Source organism: Tachypleus tridentatus, chromosome 1 (genome assembly GCF_004210375.1).
Source record: "Tachypleus tridentatus isolate NWPU-2018 chromosome 1, ASM421037v1, whole genome shotgun sequence".
Lineage (NCBI taxonomy): Eukaryota > Metazoa > Arthropoda > Merostomata > Xiphosura > Limulidae > Tachypleus > Tachypleus tridentatus.
In genome coordinates this window covers 157,148,955-157,171,154 of record NC_134825.1, presented here as the reverse complement: position 1 = coordinate 157,171,154, position 22,200 = coordinate 157,148,955, and the positions used below count along the sequence as shown (strand labels likewise).

Genomic DNA, 22,200 nt, shown 5'->3' with positions numbered 1-22,200 from the left:
AGAATACTAACTACAGTATTTACTAATGTATCAAATTAACAGAAATCAGTCTTTGTTGTTTTTTGTAATGAAAAACATAGCTTAATAAGTAGACTTAGGACTAACTTTAACCACATAAGCTGGCCAAACCTTATAAGATATAAACCAAGATTATCATAACAGAAAATTACACTAATGGCAAGGATACCCACCCGATAAATCAATGCATTCTAATCATCACGAGTGTTTTTTTATTTTATGACAACATATAATCCTAGTTAGAACAACATATTTAATTTCATTAATTAGATTTAATTTATACAGTATAAATCAGTTTTTGTTGTCTGACAATAACAAAAACAGCTTACTATGAGGATTTAGAACTAACTTCAATCTCCTAGAGCTCCTATGCTGGTCAAATCTGTTATTTTTGATATCACCACTGAAAATAATGCTAACAAAAAGTTTAACCACCTGATGGACCATTTGTTACTAATCATTATAAATTTTTATCCCACTGTATATTATTGGTTAGAACAACATATAAAATTAGGTATAATACTTTCTAGACTAGTTTACATTCTGATGCATGTGGGTAGTTTGTTTTGATCAAAGTTAATGATAACTATTATGAAGAAATAATGTTGGTTTTCACACACAAGATAACCAACATGACTGACACGAGTGAAAAATAGTGTGTTGACAACTTGTTTTTATCTTTTGAAACAATTAATTATTCATATTTTGTTCAAATGGTTTTAGTCATTGATAATTACTAAAATTGACTGATTTAAATTAGATTACAATTTTTGTTTTCCAATTAAAATACAAAGAAAACATTTCTGTAGAATATTTGCTCAATACCATTTAACAATTTGAGAAATATATAGCTCAAATAAAAGGCTTTAGTGGTTTTCATTTACACTTTCTACTTTTCTTTAAATAGAGTAATATTATTAAAATAGCACAAAATCCTACACTTTAGCTTGAATGAATCTAAATCAGTTAATTTCATTTATTATGAAAAAATAATGTCAAATGCAGAACAAGTTTTTTCAGTAAACCCTGTTCAAAAAATTCAGCCCCAAAAAAAAAAAAACTGAGTTGGAAATACACAGATGATACAATAAAAAATCAGAAGTTATATACATTTTAGATCTTTTCACTATCATAAAACCAACAGAAAATTAACACAGTACACCTATCTTCAGGATTACAAGATTAGTATATAGTCATCACAGAAATTAAAATAATTAGACAAACTATTTGAAAAGTAACCTGAACTTCGGTGTAACTTAATTAAACATGAAAAGTGTACATGTTTTCCATCCCCAATAACAAGTACCAATTAGAACAATCAAAGTAATCCCCAATTTTTAATACTAAGTATTAAGAAACTGATACCATTACACTGATTGTTCTGGACTTATAATACCTGAAAAGAAAATGTGTGGGGAAGGGGGTACTTATTTACTGACTCACCACTTTCTGAAGCAAATCACTTCTTTTTTCTGTCACTTTCCTCTTTCCTTTAGTTATTTTCTCTTTCATACACTTATCTTCCTTTTCTTCTTTCAAGTTTTTGTGGTCCCTTTTTGACTTTGCAAGTTTGTCAACTTTTACTTGTTTAAGATTTTTTTCATCTTGCTTCACAAGTTTGACATATTTTTCATTCTTTACATCTTTCAACTGTTTGTCTTCTTTCACACTGGAATTTTCTTCTTTAACGTCATGGTCAGTTACCACCATCTCTCTCTTGCCATCACTCTTTCTCACATTATCCTTCTCTCTTTTCTCCACCTTAGGGATGAAAAGTGTTTCTTGTTTGTTAGGGCTTGCTGACTTTTCTCTTTTGGCTTCTTCCCTTGTTCGAGGCCTATGATCTTCTTTCACTTGCTGTTTTTCACCATCATTGCTCATATCTTCATCCTTGACAAGTGTTTGTGAACGAGAAGGTCTTCCCTTTTCAATTTCTTCATTCTGATTTTCTTCTTCCTTAACTTCCCTTTTCTTTTGCTGATGAACAATGCATTTAAAAAAAAATTAATATTAACTAAACAATAAGAAATAGAATAAAGTCCTCAAAAATTAAATTATTGTTTATCAAAGCTTTTAAACAATGTTGAATACTGTCTTGTATAAAACTGGCATGAATAATACACAAGAAACAGTATCACATATAAATTTCCAATATGATTATTGTTAACACTGAGGAAGATTATACACACAAAACAAAACTCAAGACGTGAGCTAATACTGATAAATTTGAGCATGTCCATAAACATTTATTCAACAAAAACTAGAGAAAATAAAATCTTTATTTTATTTTCAAGGTTTTATTTTGTCTACTATTAAACAAGCTTTAATTATCTTGTGCAAATCTCATACATTTCATTTTATTACAAATAATGAAAACTCCAATGCATAATATTTACACCAAATATTCCTAGAGAAATGTTAGGATTATAGGAAAACTTTATAAAAAAAAAAAAAAAGAAACACACAGCATGACTTTCAGTTAACTAACACCATGAGTCTAGAACTACAAAACGTGTTTCAGTAAGTGAGTTTATTAACAGCTACACTCAACATTTAAACACACCAATAGCATATGGTTTAAGTTCAGTATTAACATTTATTCTGTTTCTCTACATAAAACTTTTCTTGACATTTTGGAAAAAAAATTCATCACCACCTTCTCCAACTTTCCAAGAGTTTCCTTCCCTGTGGCTTTTAACTCTGATACTTCTCTATCCTTAGGTTGACTAAAAATGCGATGTCTCTCAGACCGATGTCGCACTCGACTTGACCTGGAAGTCGTAACCATTGTGCAGCCTAACTTGCGGTTAAAGTCTTCAAAACTATGAAGGAACCTTTACGTAATAAAATAAGAATCCAAGATGAATATTCTAGAAAATCTATTTTTAAATTCTACTTCTTATGTGACCCACTATGACATCATATAACAAACCTTTTTTTTTTGATAAAATATCAGTGATTATCTATTATACACACAAATTAATAGAGCTGAAAAGAGAAAATCATAAGTTTTCATATGTTTACTGTCAAGTTCAAAACTGCACAATGGTTTACCTCTGCTGTACCTACAATGAGGATCAACATCCAAATCTTATATATAAAGTACTAAAGCTCACCACTGAGCCATCAGGAGTCCATGAACTCAAAGAAAGAATATCTCAAAGTCCACCTTGTTTGGTAAAATTGTTAAAATAAATTTGCTCATTATATGACCAAGGTGTGCTTTAGAAGAAAAAAAAATAATGGTCTTCATCTACAATTGATTTATTAGGTGCTCAAAGAAGCTGTACTAAATAAAAATATTTTTCATATGTAATAATTTCAGAAAATAGAACACTTCATTAACTCTATAAATGTGCAAGATGCCTGCAAAGTATCAAGCATATACATGTAAATCTATTTAAAATATGGAGAACTCAGACTTTGTCAAGTTACTTCAACTGCACAATAAGCAAGACAGATGCAGAATAGCATTAAAAATGTTTTTTAATTCTCCGTTTTGTGTTTCTAGCAATTAAAATACTGTATACACTTGAATAATAGACAAATTTTTGTGGATCATGTTCTAGGGGTTGACTTTTACAAGAGCAATACTTTCAAGAGGTTGAAATGCATGCTCAGGCAGAGTCTACAAAACATGAAACGAAACCACAATCAGTATCAAAGATAATGAATAACCAAAAAAGAAATATTTTAACCAAAAAGTAATCTTGAAAACTGTCATATTAGATTAATAATAGAAGAACTAATTTTCACGTAAACATGTTACATATCTACCTATAAGTAATAATAGAACCCTTATCTTAGGAAACATTAATTTCTTTAAATTACAATTTAACAATTACATAAATAGACATTTAGCAAATAAACAGATGTGTACTGCTACAAGTTTGAAACTATTTAGTATAAACTAATGTAGTTTTATGTTACAATTTGAAGTCATTCTAGTTATAGTGTTAAAAATGGTTATGTGGTTAGTCCCTGAAACTTAATTCGTGTTGGTAAAATTGTTTTTGTTTAACAAGTTTTCAGTATAAAGTATAGTCTGGCCTGGGGTGAGCAGTTAGTGTCTTAGGCTGTGAGAAAACATGAGTAGACTTTTTACACAGGATATATGAAAAAGTAATACTTTTTATTTCATAAAAAATTATGGGTCAACAACATATACACACAGTAGTCATTCAGTATCATTAAGCAGAGAAAAGATGCATTCCCTGCTAGTCAACATCTGAAATAGTACAATCAAATACACAAAATTCCTAATCTAGTTCCTTACAGATTTAAGAATTAGAAGAGTGTATGACAGCATTTCTACCACACTATATTCATTATATCCCAACTGACCTGAAGAGCACTGGATTGAGCAAAACACATTTAAAGCAATGAATACTGTAAAAGTTGGAATACTATTTATTTACACCCTTTTGATTCTTGAAAATCCATAAGGAACTTAATGTTAAAAAAAAAAACAGACCTAACCATAATGTCTTATGACAAATCTAATTAATTATATCATGCTCCACCAGCTATTAAAATGCATTCCCACCATAATAATTGTATGTAAACTACCACGCAAAAAAAACTAAATAAATTTTTTTTTCTTGTAAACCTCAAGAATATTGTTATTAGACAAAACAAGTGAGCTATAATTACTTTTTCCCCCTCAAAATATAATTTGATGAACTGTATAAAGCATAGTAATATTCTAAACAAACTTTTTTGGACAATTTGTTACCTTTTATATGCGGACCTCATTTGATTTGGAGTAGGATGAACTGAAGGAGGAAGCCCCATCTTACTAAGGACAATTTTCCACATGTTTTGACTGCTCACCTATATTACAACATAAAGTACAAGTAAAATATATTATACTTCTTACCTAAATTTTACTTACAACACTCATAAAACCACTTGCAATATATACATACAGTTGTACTTAATATTCAGGATACATTTTTAACTTAAATTTATTCTTTATTTACTAATACTACCCTTAAAGAAATGTGTCCTTATCATGACCCCACAGTTGCCACAAAACTACATGCTAAATCTCACCTTAGAATACCAGTGACATCAAAATGGATAAAAAAGCTTTTTAAACAAATTCTTCTAAATTGTTTATGTATCAATCTGCTTGTGGGTCCATCACTTCATTGGTTACAGGGCCCTTAACTCTCTGGAGCAAATATGAGTTTTTGAAAGAGGAAAAATGGTGGTAAGAAAGTGGTCATGATACTCGATCAAGAAAAACTTTGAGGAAGTTCAATGGTGAACGGCTTTCATCCAAGTCCAGCTTCATGTTTTGTTGTGGCTCACAGAATGAAAAGTTTACATCAGTTTCTTTTCAATACTCTCCATGTTAATTCATCTTCACCATTTTCACAATTCCCTCTTGCTCGTACAACTGTCCCCTTCCTCTTGTTAGGTGGTTTAGATTCAGACCCTTTCTTTTCTTTTTCCTGTAGTAGCACCACTGATCTTTTCTTTGCCTTCACCTGTACTCACAACTGAAGAACCTGTCACAGGAATCTCCTCCATCTCACTTCCACTAGCTTCATCCAAGTCAAATTTTTCACCTTCAAAACACCATCATCAAGATAAATAGAAACAAAGTCATCTTCCTAGCTCAAAAGTTCCTCAAATAACTTTTAGCTTGTTCAGAAGTAAAGCAACAAGGCCTATATGAAGTAGTGAGTGTGGACATTTTCTTTCTTTTAATATAGGAGTTCAAGACTCGCATGTAAATCACTCAAAATGTATCTTTTTTCTACAAAATTGATGCTTGAATTGAAGATATTTTGTTAACAGACCTAGATATAGTTTTATATTGAATATACAAGGCATGCAACACATGGGATTGATTATACAGCGGAACAAAACATATACTGGCAGCCTATCCAAGTAGGAAAAACAGCTTGCCAATATATCAGTTGCTCAGGGAAAACAAACTGTGTATAGATGAGTTACTACATAAAAAAATATACATAGCAATAATGCAATATTTCAATTCATTACTACTAAAGTTTCCTATATATCTTACGTATAAAAAGAGCAATTTCAACTAACTTGTTCTGGTCAGCTCTTTACAATCAGTGATGCAATTGGCAAAATTATAACATTACTTGATATAATACAGTATGTGGACATCACTAGTACAGAGGATAAACAAGTCAATAGTTCAAGGGTAACAGTAAGCATGATCTCAAAATTTGAAAATGAAAAATGTAATACACTGACATTTGTACATGTATTTTTTAAGTCATGATGACCTATGATATTAATAATACGTTTTACACACTTTATCTAAAAATGGCTCAATATAAGTACAGTATCATTATTTTTAAATAGATTTAAATGCTCTTACATTTAAATCTAACCTACCTTATTGAAGCCACCAAGTTTATGCACAGTCTTGAAAAGTTTGTAAAGGTTTAGATCTCTACTTCCTACAGTAGGAGCAATGTTGATAGGAGTACCTAGAATTAATTAAAAAAAACTATTCAAACAAATAATACATATATTCTAATACACATCCAAAACTATCTTAAAACCATTACAGATGGATAGATGTGACACATAAATCAGGAAATTTACTCCAAAGAATAATAAATGCAAAAACAAAGTAAAACCCTTTTCTTAGGTGAATTTTAATTCCTTTAACAATATCAAATATTTCAGTGTAACTGTCCTGTAAAAGAAGTTAACAAACACAAAGAACAGTATCTTATAAATAATATATAAAAATATAAAAAACTGATTCTGTAATTAACTGTTCCTTCATTGTAAAAAAAAAAAATAATAATAATAATGTATCACTTAGACACTCAAGCTAAAATAGAAAGTACTGATATTATTTATATGTTTTTCTTTAAGCAAAATATTAGAAATGTATTTATAATGTAGCAAGAAACAAATTAAATGAAATGGTATCAAAAAGTAACTGTTTTGCACAAAGTTATCGAACACTTACCTCTGTCATCCATAAACTTGTAAAGTTGAGCAACAAAATGGTCTTTTTCTTCACTTGGCTCATCATCAGAAGACTATACATTTGAGAAATAATAAAAAAGTCAATTTTTTTCTGAAAGTTCCTGGCTTATGAACAAATTTTGCCTAAATATTATTCACTATACAAAATCAAGCTGGACAAAGAAAATAGTTCACAACCATTCAGGTTATGCTGAATTGCATACAGCTAAAAAAGTCCCTAAAGTATCTCTATAATTACCTGTTATATTCATCAACATTCTAATTACAGCTTGCAATTAAACAGAAATTTAGTTCATTTTTCCTTATTAGTAAAAACTACTTTTATAGTAAAATTTGGAATTTGAGTACAAATATGTTCATTTATGGTTAAATTATTAAAATTAGCATACAAAATTCTAAACAGTTACTGTTTTAACTACATCCTCAAAAGAATTCACTTTGATTGTTGTGACAACATATCTTTAAACATATACCAATAATTATAAAAAAAAAAAAAAGAAAGACCAACAATATACACATTTCAAAGAGTTCTGGGTTTACCAGCTAAGTGTATTCTTTGACACAATGAAAATTAGTTTAAAACAGTTAATATTTTATGAAGCAGTGGTTTTAAGTCAAAACATGAAGAGTCAAAACAATGAATGTGCAAACTACTGTTTGTTTGAAAACATCAATGAACATTAAAAATACATTTTCAAAATATTTCTGTATTATCTAGTGAAAAATGATCTACAAACACTAACCTTGTATTATCATGTTAACAATCTCTCACCTATAGACAGTAACTTACATCACAATAATGAAAAAAATAATTATTACTTCTATTCAAATATTTTATAAGTAGTAAGAAACCTTCAGCATATTATTGTGTTCATTATTTACATAATAATTTTTGATTTGAATACAAGGTTCAAGATGTTAGGTCATCAGAATGTCATCACATTACTTACAGATATTAAAACCAAATTACTTACAATCCTCTTTTTTAACCCTTTCTCAACAGACTTGGTATAATATACACAAGTTTGTCTACACATTTGCACATGTTAACTATTTGCACTATAAAACTTTTGATACAGCACAGGTATCTTCACAAGATTTGATAGACTTTTAGCAAAGATTACAAGTACTTTGTAATAAAAAAAAATACTTTTAATGAAATATTTTTACTATAGATATATTTATGAAAATAGTCTGTTCTGTTACTAATCTGAGTGCAAAGTGATTTCATGTTATGATTAAAAAACTATTCTTCATCTTAAAAATCTCAAATATTATTTGCATAATTTCTAAAATATCCTAAATACATTTCAAATGTTTGTTTTCAGTAGGACTTTATATCTCATGTTATTTCCTATATTGTGACTGAGAGGGATCTGTCACTTAACAAACTTTGTAATCATTATAAAAACATAAGGAAATAAATATAAATTATGCTTTTTTCATGCTAGAATTACTACATATGAACATATATTTATTTTTTATTATACTGCCATTCCAGTCAAGCCTCTGTAACATTACATAATTTGTATTCAAACAGCGTAAATACACTCAGGTCATCTATCTAGTAACATAAAATTGACCATTAGTTGTCCGTGTGTTGGCTGTGTTTTAGTAGACTAGTATATTGTAATGCACAGTCACATTTCAATTATTATACACACGTATATAATTTATTACTATACAAAAATATTACTATTTAGTAATAAATTATTAATCTTATTTTTCTCAAAATATAGAACAATAAATCAAGAAGTAAAGAAAACAATTAGCTATTCTCACTACAATCTTTGTACTCAGTCATTGATGGACATAGGTCGCTAAGCCTTTTAAAACTTCACACATGGTGTATATCGAACAAAAAGTTTTATATATAGAGTTCAATAATGAAAAAAATCATAACCAACTACATTGGTACTACAGAATTCCATAATAATGTATTAAACTTACTAGCTGAGATTTATTAAGATTTTATAAAATATGAAACTTCAAGCAAACTAAAGACACAACCTACCTCATTTAAATATTGGATTGAAAGAACTATGGGGACATTCTGAGCTGTTGATTGGTTGCTCACATGCCAGATATTGAAGTAAGTGTCCATAAGGGACCGTTTCAAAAAATGGAAAGAGTTGAACAGGGCCAACATATGTGATTCAGCACACAAAACTATATCTCAGCAAGACAAAGTGATACAAGGTTCTCATTTTATAGTATAGCTTGTTAATATTAGTAATTTGAGTTCCTAATTTGTACAAAATTGTAGAACTAGTATTTTGACATCAAAAACATTTAATTTCAAACAGTTCTGCATTCAACATACCACATGGCTAACTAAAATGTATAATTAAATATATTCTTTAACATCCACTTTTCAATCAAGAAATTAAGTCATATATAATATTAAAGTTTGAATCATGATCTACAATTTGGCTCCAAACTTTCTGATATCAATCTGTAAAATAGTAGTTCAATAAAATTTTGAACGCAAGACAACAAATGTGATGAGTTGGCCTTTAAACCACGACCCATTGAGAAAGGGTTAACTGTCCATTCCATAAAGTAGTATTAATAAATGAGGAAACATACAACAAAATGAAATAAAGTAATTTTACACTACAGATACAAGAGCTAAAATGCCTCATCTTTGCAACTAACCTACAAGTCCATCAAATCAGTACGTACCTCAGAATCAAATTCATTGTCATCCTCCTCAGCTGAGGTAGAGTTCAAACCCAGAACATCCGAATCCCACTGGGGTGGAAGAACTTCATTCTGAATAAACTGAAGAGCTTTCTCTACAGCTGATGAAAAATAACCTTGATATTTTCAACAATTCTACAAGATGCATTTGTATGAGCTGAAATTAACCTCTTATTACTGTACTTAATTTCCAGTTATCTGACAAAACTTGTTTAAATTAATTACAAAATACTTATTTTAAAAATGAAACATTCATGTAATCACTTAGGCAAAATTTTCACAAGTATATAAAATATTCTTTTATGTAGCTAAATTATTTTATTCTTTTTATATATATAAAATCCATCAAAAGTCTTGGTTTAGCACCTTACTTAATTTGATCTTTTGATTTTTGTTACAAACAAGAACTATCATTTTTCAACTCCAATTTAAACAATTCATTATATGTTAAAATTTTTTATTCCTCAATTTAGAATGAAAGCATAAACTGAGAAAAAAAAGAAAATTCATACCAAATGTTAGCAAATTAAACAGATTATTTACCTGCTTTAAGGGAAGTGTTTTCAATTTTAGAAACATTAATATCCTGCTGAAATTCTTTCACATCCTTCTTAGAAGACTGGTAGCTAAAATAGACAATTACACTATTGTTTAACACATTGCAACAAATATATGTGTATAGAATACAATATTTTAAAAATAATTTACAAACACATAAATAAAAATTATATTTATGGTTTAAAGTAGTATTACTCACTATTTCCCATCTCTAAAAGACCTAATTAGGTACTCTTCTTTGGTGTTAATTTTCAGACCATCTTGTGCTGAAGGAGCTACTATCAGACCTGGAAACCAACTGTCTTTTTTTCTTCTATCTCCCATGTCTATCCTCACCACTTTTCCTAGGTCAGGATCTCTATCTTTGGGTTTTGGTTTTTGTACTTTTCTGGGCGAGGACTCTTCATCACTACTTAAGTCTTCTCTGTATGTATGAAAAGAAAATTTTTTCACAAAGAGTTAATTATACAACTAACAACAGAAATTCTGATTTATAGATAAATAAGGCACTGAAAAGTCAATCCCTTAAAATAGTGAGGACAGAAAGTTACTGTGTTGTTACCTTTCCTTCTGGTCAGTAGTTCAAAAGCTTAATAGTTTTATCATAAATACAAAATATTTAGGTTGTATAAATAAAATAAAATATTTAATGTGGAAATAAATTTTTATTGTGGCCTCATTTATCCATGTTTAATATATATTAATATTTCTAATGGTAGCTCTTCTAATCATAAAGTTCATTCCTTTATTGAACTTCAAAAAAATAAAAAATTAGAGAAGAGGTTCTGAAATAAAATGATGAAACATTTATTACATAAACTGATACTTAAAAGGCAATTTTATGTTTTTTGTTTGTTGTTAAGCACAAAGAAACACAATCGGCTATCTATGCTGTGTCCACCACAGGTATCTAAAATCAGGTTTTCACAATTACTGCTGAGCCACTAAGAGGAAGGTAATATTATGTATATAATAAAAATGAAAATAATTACTACACACCTCAATTACAACACCTTTTCAAAAATAATGAAATTCAAAGTTATAAAACAAGAATTAACACAAACTTACGTATACCACAACTCAAAAAATCAATAAGTCGCAAAATACTAAAAATATATAATCACCATATCTTAAAAAATAGAAGAAAATAAGTCACTGAAAACTTAAAGTAAAAACTTATTTTTTTAAGCTTCATTTCAGCTGTTAAGAATATTGTTTTGACTTATTTTTTTTCTAAAATTAAGTATAATTCTTGAAAGTTAGTGGTTCTTTAAACAAACTTGTGTGAGCACTTTTTAAAACTTAAGTATCTTCTTTTCATGTTCTTAGTTGATTGTTGCTATTCTTTTTAAGATTTATAATATTTAGTACCTGAATAAAAGTTGACTGAATTACTTTAATACGTTTTTTAATATACACCAAACTTCTTATGATTTTTATCTATCATAATATCATTATCCCTTTCCTTAAGGATAAGGATCAGAGAACATGCCATCATGTTTTGTATATTTACATTCATAATTTTTTCAAACTACTATTTTATAAATAGTAATCTGTAATAAAATTGTAGTTTATATTTCAATCACAACAAGATGAGATGTGTACCAATAGAAAAACTTACCACTGATCCACTGGGAGATCTGGAAGTAACAGAAAGAAAGGAAGGGAAGAACAAACCTCCACCAAAGTAAATGACATGGAGGCATAACAACAGAAGCAGAAAAAGAAAACTAGTAAAATGACTTTCTTCTCAAATATACAAAAACAACTGAACATGTGTCAACCTTAGTAACCAGCTCTAAAAAACAGGTATGAAGGGTAAAATCTCCTAAAGAGGTGTAGTGTGTGGCAGACCAAAATAAAATGATGTCAGAAAAAGAGAGTTAAAACTGTCTTCTCCTTGATTGTTTTCATCCTCAGTAACACTGTCAAATTGAAAAAGAGAAAAAACAGCAGGCCAAACATGTGTATCTAGTTCTCTGTGGATTAACACTTGTACCTCCTCCTGAGAAAAAGTCAAACCCAATTTCTGGGAAGTCTGACTGCAAGTGTACCATAAAGAGAATTACCATAGTCAGCATACTGAATCACAAATTTATATAAAATTCTTGTAAAATTTGGGAACAAGAAACAAGTGCAAAAAGATATTGTTGATACAAGTGAATGCAAACACAGTAAAACTGAAATGGTAAATAAGCACAATCATGAACAGTAGCCACATGTTAAAAAAATACATCTCTGAATGAAGCTATGCCAATTACAAATGTAAGAACTGAGTGGTAATACCACAGGGAACCTGCCATGCCAGTATAGGTAAACTCAATGCTATTGGTGGAAAGTAGTCACATGATATATACACGTTCAAAGAGAGTGAGAAATTGATGGGGTATGTAGACAAGTGGCTGAGTGAAAATTTATCAAAAATGCTTAGTGGGCACAAAAAAACTGAGAAAGCTTTCTGTAAAAGGTAGTAATACCATATCATAAGTATGTGCACAGGCAAAACCAGTATAATCACTGAAGAGTTTGAAACGTGATGATCAAAGCAATATACTAACCAGAAATGATATTTTTAGACTCAAATACAGCTTAATATGGAAGCTTGATAAATTACAGCAGAATTTTGGTGTATCAGTATAATAACTTATAATTTTTGTTACTTCAAATTGATCAACCCTGTACAGAGATGAGGTAGAGAAAATAACAGATAAAATATAATTTTTCCTTAAAAACAAATTTAATATTTATTCAGGAGGTTATATAGATTAAAAAACGAAATTTTACAATTTTCAGATGCCAAAAAATATTTTAATTCAAAAATCAAAATTATTTTGCATGCTGGACAGTCACCATTCTTGAAACAGAAATTCAAAAGCAAATCTTTTAAAAAAATTTTAACACATTATTTGAAAAGAATCTGATATTTTCTGTACAAAATTTTGTGAACAAGATATGTATACATTAAAAGCTATAGACTAACCACTGTGGTAATTACTTTTGATGGTGTAATTCACAATTCACCTTACCTAAAAGGCAGAGAATTAAAAAAAAACATTATCTTGTTACTTTTTAAATAATCTAGAAGGTTCCTTGTACAGTACATTATGACAAACAAAAAGATCAAATATAAATTACTGAGGTTTTACTTAATCAAATGTTAAAAACAGTAAAATTTTCTTAATGGTACTGTTATTTCTGCAAATGACCCATAACCTGGAATGTTCCAATAGAAACATGTGCACTAGCTAGCTGAAATCAAAACATATTGTTCTGACAATGAAAACTGACAGTATTTCTAATTCTGACCAAACACAAGAGTGTTGTTCTCATACTGAATTCTTGTTATCCTCATTAACAAATGTAACAGTTATCAACTTTGTTCTGAAGAAAAGGTAGAAGATTTGTGACGTTAGGACATTGTTAAAATATTCATTACTGGTCATCAGTGAATTTCCATTCACTTTGTCAGCGCATTTTCTTCAATAAATATTGATGACCACTGTAATTTACATCATTACTAAAGACAAATAACCATTAACACACTAGCATACCAAGTAGAACACCAACATGAAAAACTAACTGGAGTTAGAAAACAAACAGCTGCGATGCCCACTTTCCTCCACAATAGTATTACTTGTACAGTTACACACATGAAAATAGTTTTAGACCAAACAGTATGAAAATTAACCACACTCCCACTATTAATACTTATATTAAAAGGGCAGTAACATTTTAACTGATATTTTCATATTTATTTCTAAACTTAATGTAACATCTTAATATATTGTATAAATTTAGATTTTCAATAAATGAGCTGTTAAATCATTATCAAAAATACAAACTCAAATAAAAACACCATCAATTTTTCAAAAACTTACAAATTCTAAATTACACTTTGCTTTGATGTCATAATTACATTCTTGCTAATGATTAAAATGTAAATATGATATAATTCAATTAGTTTTATCCTAAGTGTTTTTAAAAGATCATAATCTTAGTTATATTGCATTGTAATAAGTATAATATGAGTACATGAAATATTTGTTTTTATGGAGTACAGTCAGTATGGCATCCTTTTATGCTATAAATTAAACATGCTGACAAGTGTTTTTTTTAAAGACTAATTTCACACACAAAACTGTTAAATAAAGTAATGAATATGGAAAAAATTGTGCCTTCATCACAATTAAAACTAATATAGCATTAACTGTATTATTATATTTCAATGAAACAAGTGTTGCAAATTCTTTCATAACTGGCTACTTAACTGTGCCTTCAAAACAAAATGGAAGCAATGGGTAGTAAAAACAAAATATCAAATCTTAGGTTTAAGCAATTTATCTCAAAATATTTTTTTAAATAATTTAAAGTTTCACATATTTCTTATACGTTCATAATTTCCCAAATTAACTGTTATGTTTTCTCATTCCTGGGTAAACAATCCAATGACATTTTGAAACAATTTCAATTCACTCTTACTTCTCTAAACATTTTTCCACACAATATGTGTATGTTACAAAACTATATTACAAGAACATTTTAATATGGTTATATTTAAACTCAGTAAATAGAATTTTCCCTATAAAATATAACAAAATGTTTCACAAAAATATTTCCATGGCAGACAAGTGCTCAGTTTCAGACATGGATATCTTCACATATAAAAAGTAAATGATTTGGTGCTGATTGTGGCAAATAAAATCATTATACTCAGCCTGTGACCTATCTTAGTATCAGACACTGATCTGTTCTAAAGAATTCTTTAAAATAGATATATCACTAGATATATAAAATAGAAATATCACTTCATTATTTAGAAAAAAAATGTAAAATTGATGCACTTCCAATATTAAAGCATTAAAAATTACCAGATTTTTAAGAAAATTGGATCTGTAAGTTTGTTTACCTATGAAAATAAGCAAAACATCTGGGAACTCTGGTAATAGAAAAATGAACATATTTATCTATTTAATTGTCAGGTGACAAAACTCTCACAATGATTTTTATTGTGTCTGATAAACATAATGTATGTTTTGTTCAATGCATATTCACAATTTTGAAATATAAATTGATATGATCTAAGCCTAGGATGTGTACTTTATTTGGCTTTCATAAACATGTTTTCTCCTTAAATGTTTCTTCATTTATTTAAAGGTTTACAAGAAAATAAAGAGTTAAAAAATTCAACTTCATCTAATATATATTAGAAAACACACATTAGGGGCACACAGACATGCAGAACACACAGAATCTAAACCCAATATTGGTTAATCTTCAGTACATGGGCATCAATTTGATATTTCATTCAGTTCATCAGGTTACAGGCTTAGCTTCTGCAAAAATTTACTTTTGTGAAAAGAATTAAGATTGTTTTTCACATAATAAATGCTTCAGACAAACTTACATGGAGGAAGAATTCAACATCGACCTTCTTTTTCTCTTAGCTTTAGAGCCAACTACGGGATTTCCAAAATGTTCAGGATTTGTTAGTGGGAGCTGATCTAAAGTCTATATCCATGAAAACAAGTCACATTAATCAGAAAACCATACATAAATATCCAGTTTGATATATATTCTCACAGTTAATATTACAAAGTAACCCTTTTGTATAATTTTCTTTACTTTAGTAACTAATGAAGATATAGAAAACAAATCATGTCAAACAAACAAACTCAAAAGAAACCCATACTACCATACTTGTGTTCATTAAAGCATTTTGCCACTTTAAGAAAGAGTACTTGAAAACCAGACTGAATCTCAGAGTTATTTATTAAGAAAACCCTCTTCATCTGAAGATTTTCTTGAGACCGTGGTATACGCAAGAATGTTACGTAGAACATAAGAGATTCCTAGATTGGAAAATTCTTTAGAAGTGCGAAAGGATTTTCCTTAATTTATATTTTGGAAAAAAAAGTTTTCAGTTAAAGCTTGGGACAAAAACAAAAAGTAAAGCTCAAAACATAAATAAGATTTATACTAGAACCAAAAGGAAGTTAAAAGACAACCTGGTGAGGTAAAGACCTATCTGTTAACTTTAACAAGTGTACATAATAATGAGGATATTCAAGATGATTCAGTTAATGTAATGTTTTGTGTTTTTAATGAATGAGGATTAATTAGATCGATTTCTTTTATTTCTATCAACTACAACTTTCTTGGTTAAACCTTACTGGTTATGATGGTGCATCTTTCAAAGAACGTTAAAGTACCACAAAAAGTTGACCAGTTAGATTTTACTCAATTATTGAAAACATATAAAGTCATTGGAAAACTGATTTGGTGGCATAAAACAAAGTGGTAACAAAGATAATTTTTCTAACGAGAATGTGATAAGCAAGGTCCCTCGAATCATCTTTCTGTTCATTATTTATGTCACGAACTTGGATAGCTTCTTGTCATATAATGACTACTAAATTTACTAATGCTATTACTATGCTGTAAAGGAATGATCATAGAAATACCACTTCATTATTTAGAAAAAAAATGTAAAATTGATGCACTTCCAATATTAAAGTATGTTAGAAGTGAATCACTCATAATTCAGGTGAGATTCTTCTTTAAGGCTTGAAATTGAGCAGTTTATATGACTTTGGTGAAAAGAGCCAAAGAGAAATCTGGAATCCATTTTCAAAAATTGTTAATCTGATACTATAAATGTTATTATAACTTATAAGTTTCTTGTGAAACCTTGCTGGGAATACTAATGCAATTTTGGTTCTTTTATTAAGTGAGGAAGAAGATCAACTTACCAATATTAAAAACCTCAATTACAAAATCTGAGCTAAATAAAAAGGCTTAAAGATTTGTAATCGTTTTCTTTGTAGAACTGAATGAAATATAAGTGACTTGCATTTGTTGTTTAGAATTATTAAGGCTTTGATAATTGATAAATTTTATATTAATTATTAGTTGTAATTAGCTTAAGTTTTGGAAATTCAAATTAATTTAGTAAGATATTTTCTCTGGTGGGGTTAGAAACTTCTTAAATAGGTTGCCTTACAGTGTTTTCATTTACATATTCAATAGGAATATGGAAAAAATGGACACCTTTTATTTTTGGCAGACAGTACGTTGGAGAAAGGTTTTTGTATAGGCCTTACAGCATTGTCTTACTGTAAAAAACTTAGTTTAAAAGACGTAAACAGTAAAATATCAATTGATCAAATAAATATTGTTATCCACTGTGGATAAATAATACATATGTAGAAAAACAATAGGCAGAATAATAATTTTATTTTTGAGAGGTACACGAGCAGGAAGGGGAAGTATTGAAATAGAAAAATGGTCTTTTTTTTTCTGTAAGCTACGTTATAATAAAATATGTAAATTAAAATAAATCTTCAAATACTGAGAAGGAAATTACTTCTCTAATACATATAAAATCAATTTAAAGATTTTGAAAATCAGCCCATAAAAGATTAACTACAGACATATTAAACAAAACATTTTCATCATATACTCTATTATCTTACCTCACTCTCAGCAAAATGTCTGCCACTTTTTAAACAAAGAGATGTTCTTCTTAATGTTGTTTCATCTCCATCATCAAACACTGAAAAAAAATTATTATTTCTACTTTATTCTACCAGTTTTCTTTTTAATCAACATGTTTTAAACCTTAAAACACTTGAGACTACACTGATGTTGAATGTATATTCTTGTATTACATAATGCTACACTGATGTTGAATGTATGTTCTTGTATTACATAATGCTACACTGATGTTGAATGTATAATCTTGTATTACATAATGCAGCATAATCAACTACAAAACAAATATTTCAGTCTAAGATATATTCAAAAGTATGTGATAATGTTTTTGCTTAGCATGAATTCACTTACTTTGTTTTAATAAAAACTTAGCTGAAAGTCACTTACCAACAGTGTAGAGACTTTGATCAAGAACTTTATTGATGACTGCATCCAAATATTGGTTTTTTTCTGGGTGCTTGGCTTCAACTTTAGCTCCAACCTGAGGAACATGTTTTATTAAAATATGGGGGGAGGAAAAATTTGCAAAAAATAAACAATCACTGATGGCATGTTCACTAAGAATAATATGAAATATACTGATTATTTTAAAATATATAATTTTTAATTTTTATAGTAGCTAACATACATTTTGTCTTATAACAATATAAGATGATTCTTACTGACAACTGGCTTTTATGATTTTCTTTAATCACAAGAATGTTCATGAAATGTGAGTTTTTTTTTCTCAATATTTAACAGAGTATACTGTTAAACTTGTTTTTAATGTTGTTAATCTTGTGATCTTAAATAACATACAGAAATTATAAACAAATACTAAAATATAAAAGTTGTATAATAACCTTTGGAACTCCCCGCACATGATCTTCAGGTAAAACTGCAGACCCAAGGCTGTTTTTGAAAGTAACCTAATGATAACACAACCATTAAAGTAAAATTAACAAATAATTCCTTTACTTGTTATTCATAATCTAAGAAATTTATGTTTATTATTAAAATATTCACTTTTTTGTTTAAATAACCACAGGAATTCATGAAAATGGTTACTCATGATAAACACTGAATGCATTTACAAATACTATAAAACTGTAATGAATGTTGTCACTGCAGCACACATAATGATTGTGATAGGCCATCTTGTACTAAAAATTTAAAAAATGTTAAGAGAATTTAAACAGACTTTAACTGTTAATACATTATTTTGTTTGAATTTAAAAATGAAATAACATTATTAATGTTTCCAGGTATAGGAATAGCAGTTTCTAATATACCTTATATTTAAGAGTAAAATTCTAAATAAGTGTAGTAATCACATATATACAACAAAGAGTTTTGCTCGCATGTGTAACTTATAAAATAATTTACTAAAAAAAGATACATGTATACCACTTTTTTCCTTTTAACAACACAAACAAGGGGCACTGTTATGGATACTATCTAGTTTGATGCAGAAAAACTTCTTCATTGTTTTTCATTATATTCATTGTTTTGAAGGTTTTAAAAAACAAATACATATAAAATGGGCAAATAAAAAAAATTTTTTTGTAATTCTAAACTTACCTCCAATAAAATGAAAAAAGACACAAAGCTAATGTCAAGAGTAGGTACTGATTGCAGCACAACAGTCAATAAAACATGTCATATGGATAAACGTTTTTTACTGACCAATTATACAAATTAATCAGACAAATGAAACTACACAATTAGTTTAACATGACACTGTAACTGTTTAACGAAACTACCCAATTAGTTTAACATGGCACTAACTGTTTGATGAAACTACCCAATTGGTTTAACAAGACACTGTAACTGTTCGATGAAACTACCCATTACTTTAATGAGACACGAACTGTTCGATGAAACTACCCAATTGGTTTAACATGACACTAACTGTTCGATGAAACTACCCAATTAGTTTAACATGACACTAACTGTTCGATGAAACTACCCAATTAGTTTAACCTGACACTAACTGTTCGATGAAACTACCCAATTAGTTTAACCTGACACTAACTGTTTGATGAAACTACCCAATTAGTTTAACCTGACACTAACTCTTTGATAAAACTACCCATTAGTTTAACGTGATACTAACTGTTTGATGAAACTACCCAATTAGTTTAATACGACACTGTAGCTGTTTTAAAAGTTTTCATGATCTTCTTGCCAACAAAAACTAATGTCATTAGGTAGTTTATTAAACAGTTACAGTATCATGTTAAACAAATCACGTAGTTTTATTGAACAGCTACAATCTGTTGTTTGTCCAGGCTGCATGCCTTCCATCGTAGACTGGACAAAAAGCAAATTGAGTACTGAACAGATTACCAGCATAATTACTCCCCTGCATACATACAAACTTATATATAAATTCAATAAATATATCATCAACACACTAATCACACTTTATAAAAATTAATACTTAATACAATTTTACCTTTTTGTTGTTATCCCTTTTGAAATTCAGAAATATGCACATCAGAAACTGTATTATGCTGGTGAACAAATCTAAATATCTTACCTTACATTTCAGTTGTCGCATAATCTTTTTTACTTTAGCTTCGCAGAAGGCTCCCCTATATTTGGCACTAACATCAGTGCCAATTGTTAAATATGGTGGTTCATCAGCATTCTGCAAGAAAAACAAAATACCTAAACCTTCATATCCTGCAACAACATAATATTTTTTTATAAATAAAAGTGAAACCAATATTTATTTATACATCTTGAATATCAATCCACATAACAAAATCTGCACTAACCAGATCACCAGACAAATCTTTCAAAGTTTGTAAAATTGTTAACAAGTGTACATATAAGCTTTCTAAGCTTAAATCTGTCTCATATTCAAGTTTGTTACTCACCTTCTTCAATCACCATTCAAGTCACTCTCATGAATATTCTATGAAACCTTTTCAACATGCTTTCACTTAAGTCAAATCAACTAATTATTTATGCTTCACAAAAAACATGTTAAAAACTCTGAGTCTTTCCTTGTAGTTTAAACTTCTTAACTAAGATATCATTCTAAAAGACTATTTATTGCATACACTTCTCAACATGTTAATATCCTTTCCTCAGGATGGGAACCAAAATAAACATGGTATTTCAAAAGAAGTCTCCAGATTACATAAGCTTACCATAACCATCTTACCCTTAATTTCAGAATTTCTATAAGCAGAACCTTAATTCTTTTCAGTTTTCATCATTTTTCACATATAAACCTTTCTTTTCCATGACATAAAGCCTTCTCTTAAACCTTATCAGTAGTCCCATTGTATAAGAGGAAGTTCTTTCCGAGATACCACATTAAAAATGTAAAACTTTATAATTCACAATACTGAAAGTCATTTTTCAGGTGTTAATTCACTAACCAAAACTATAAAGATTATTTTCAGTGAAGGAAGTCTTCACTATCAGTAAAATCAGCTCTACTCAGTAGCTTAACATCAGTAACTAGTACTGAAATATTATTCTTGACAACCCAAATCATTGAAATATTGAACAAAAGATCCAAAACAAAATCTACTTAAAACCATACTTAATTTTAACTTTACAGGTAACTGCTAATTTATGTTCAATTTTTGCTTTTCTCCAGTAAATCATACTTATGTATCTTTTCTAGTATTTCCATAATAAACCAACTTAATAAATAATAATTGAGTGATACTTGATTCAAGTTTTTGAATCTAAACACCATGTTTCCTACATTCAAAAAATTAAAAACTGTATCAAGGAATTCTAACAAAGTATTAAAACTTTTAACTAAAAAAATGCTATTCTAAATAATTTCAGAAAAGAGAAAGCAAAATCTTGTTAAAAAAAATTAAATTAACAAACCCATAACTTTCTGAATCATTCTTAAACAATTTTAAAAATGCATCAGTAAACCTCTTAACCATTTTCCAGTGTTGAAAGATGTTTAAATAAATATAAATCAAACTCTCTACTATATTTCAAGGATCATAATTCTATTCTACAAGTTTCTTAAGCTTTCCCAAAACATCTTAAACAGAAAACCAATTTACATGAAATATTCTCCAAACTTTTGTTGATGAAATCATTAGCAAAAAAAAATAACTTCAGCCATGAATTTTCCAGCTATAAAGACATTATCTTAGAAGAACTTAACAGTTTTCTTTATGCAATTAATCTAGACCTGAAAGGCTGAAGTTATACTATCTTTATTTTTAAACTCAAAGGTTTCTAAAGTCCATGATAGACTGAATAATCTTTAACTCATTTTATGTGACATTCTCTATCCTTTAAGTAATTTCATATTCTTGTAATTTTGGAAGTTTTCAATTTTTAATAAAGAAATTTCAGTATTCATCTACTTAAAATTATTTTATTGCAATGCAAAATTTTAAGAGTACTTTTTCTCTCAGTTTGCTAGATCATATAAACAAATAACCCAAAGTTTAAATTTAGATTAGCCAT

The 22,200-nt window shown here is 28.7% G+C and overlaps 1 protein-coding gene across 1 annotated transcript in view; it reads right to left on the bottom strand.

The window, feature by feature from the left end:
• Positions 1–22,200, bottom strand: part of LOC143228520 (uncharacterized) — a 46,660-nt gene that overhangs the window by 23,008 nt on the left and 1,452 nt on the right. The window contains 13 exon segments of the mRNA XM_076459768.1: positions 1,462–1,995; positions 2,675–2,852; positions 4,754–4,851; positions 6,400–6,494; positions 6,989–7,061; positions 9,694–9,812; positions 10,255–10,337; positions 10,469–10,693; positions 15,674–15,777; positions 17,742–17,821; positions 18,148–18,241; positions 18,603–18,668; positions 20,282–20,392. Coding sequence (XP_076315883.1) covers positions 1,462–1,995; positions 2,675–2,852; positions 4,754–4,851; positions 6,400–6,494; positions 6,989–7,061; positions 9,694–9,812; positions 10,255–10,337; positions 10,469–10,693; positions 15,674–15,777; positions 17,742–17,821; positions 18,148–18,241; positions 18,603–18,668; positions 20,282–20,392 — 1,860 coding nt within the window.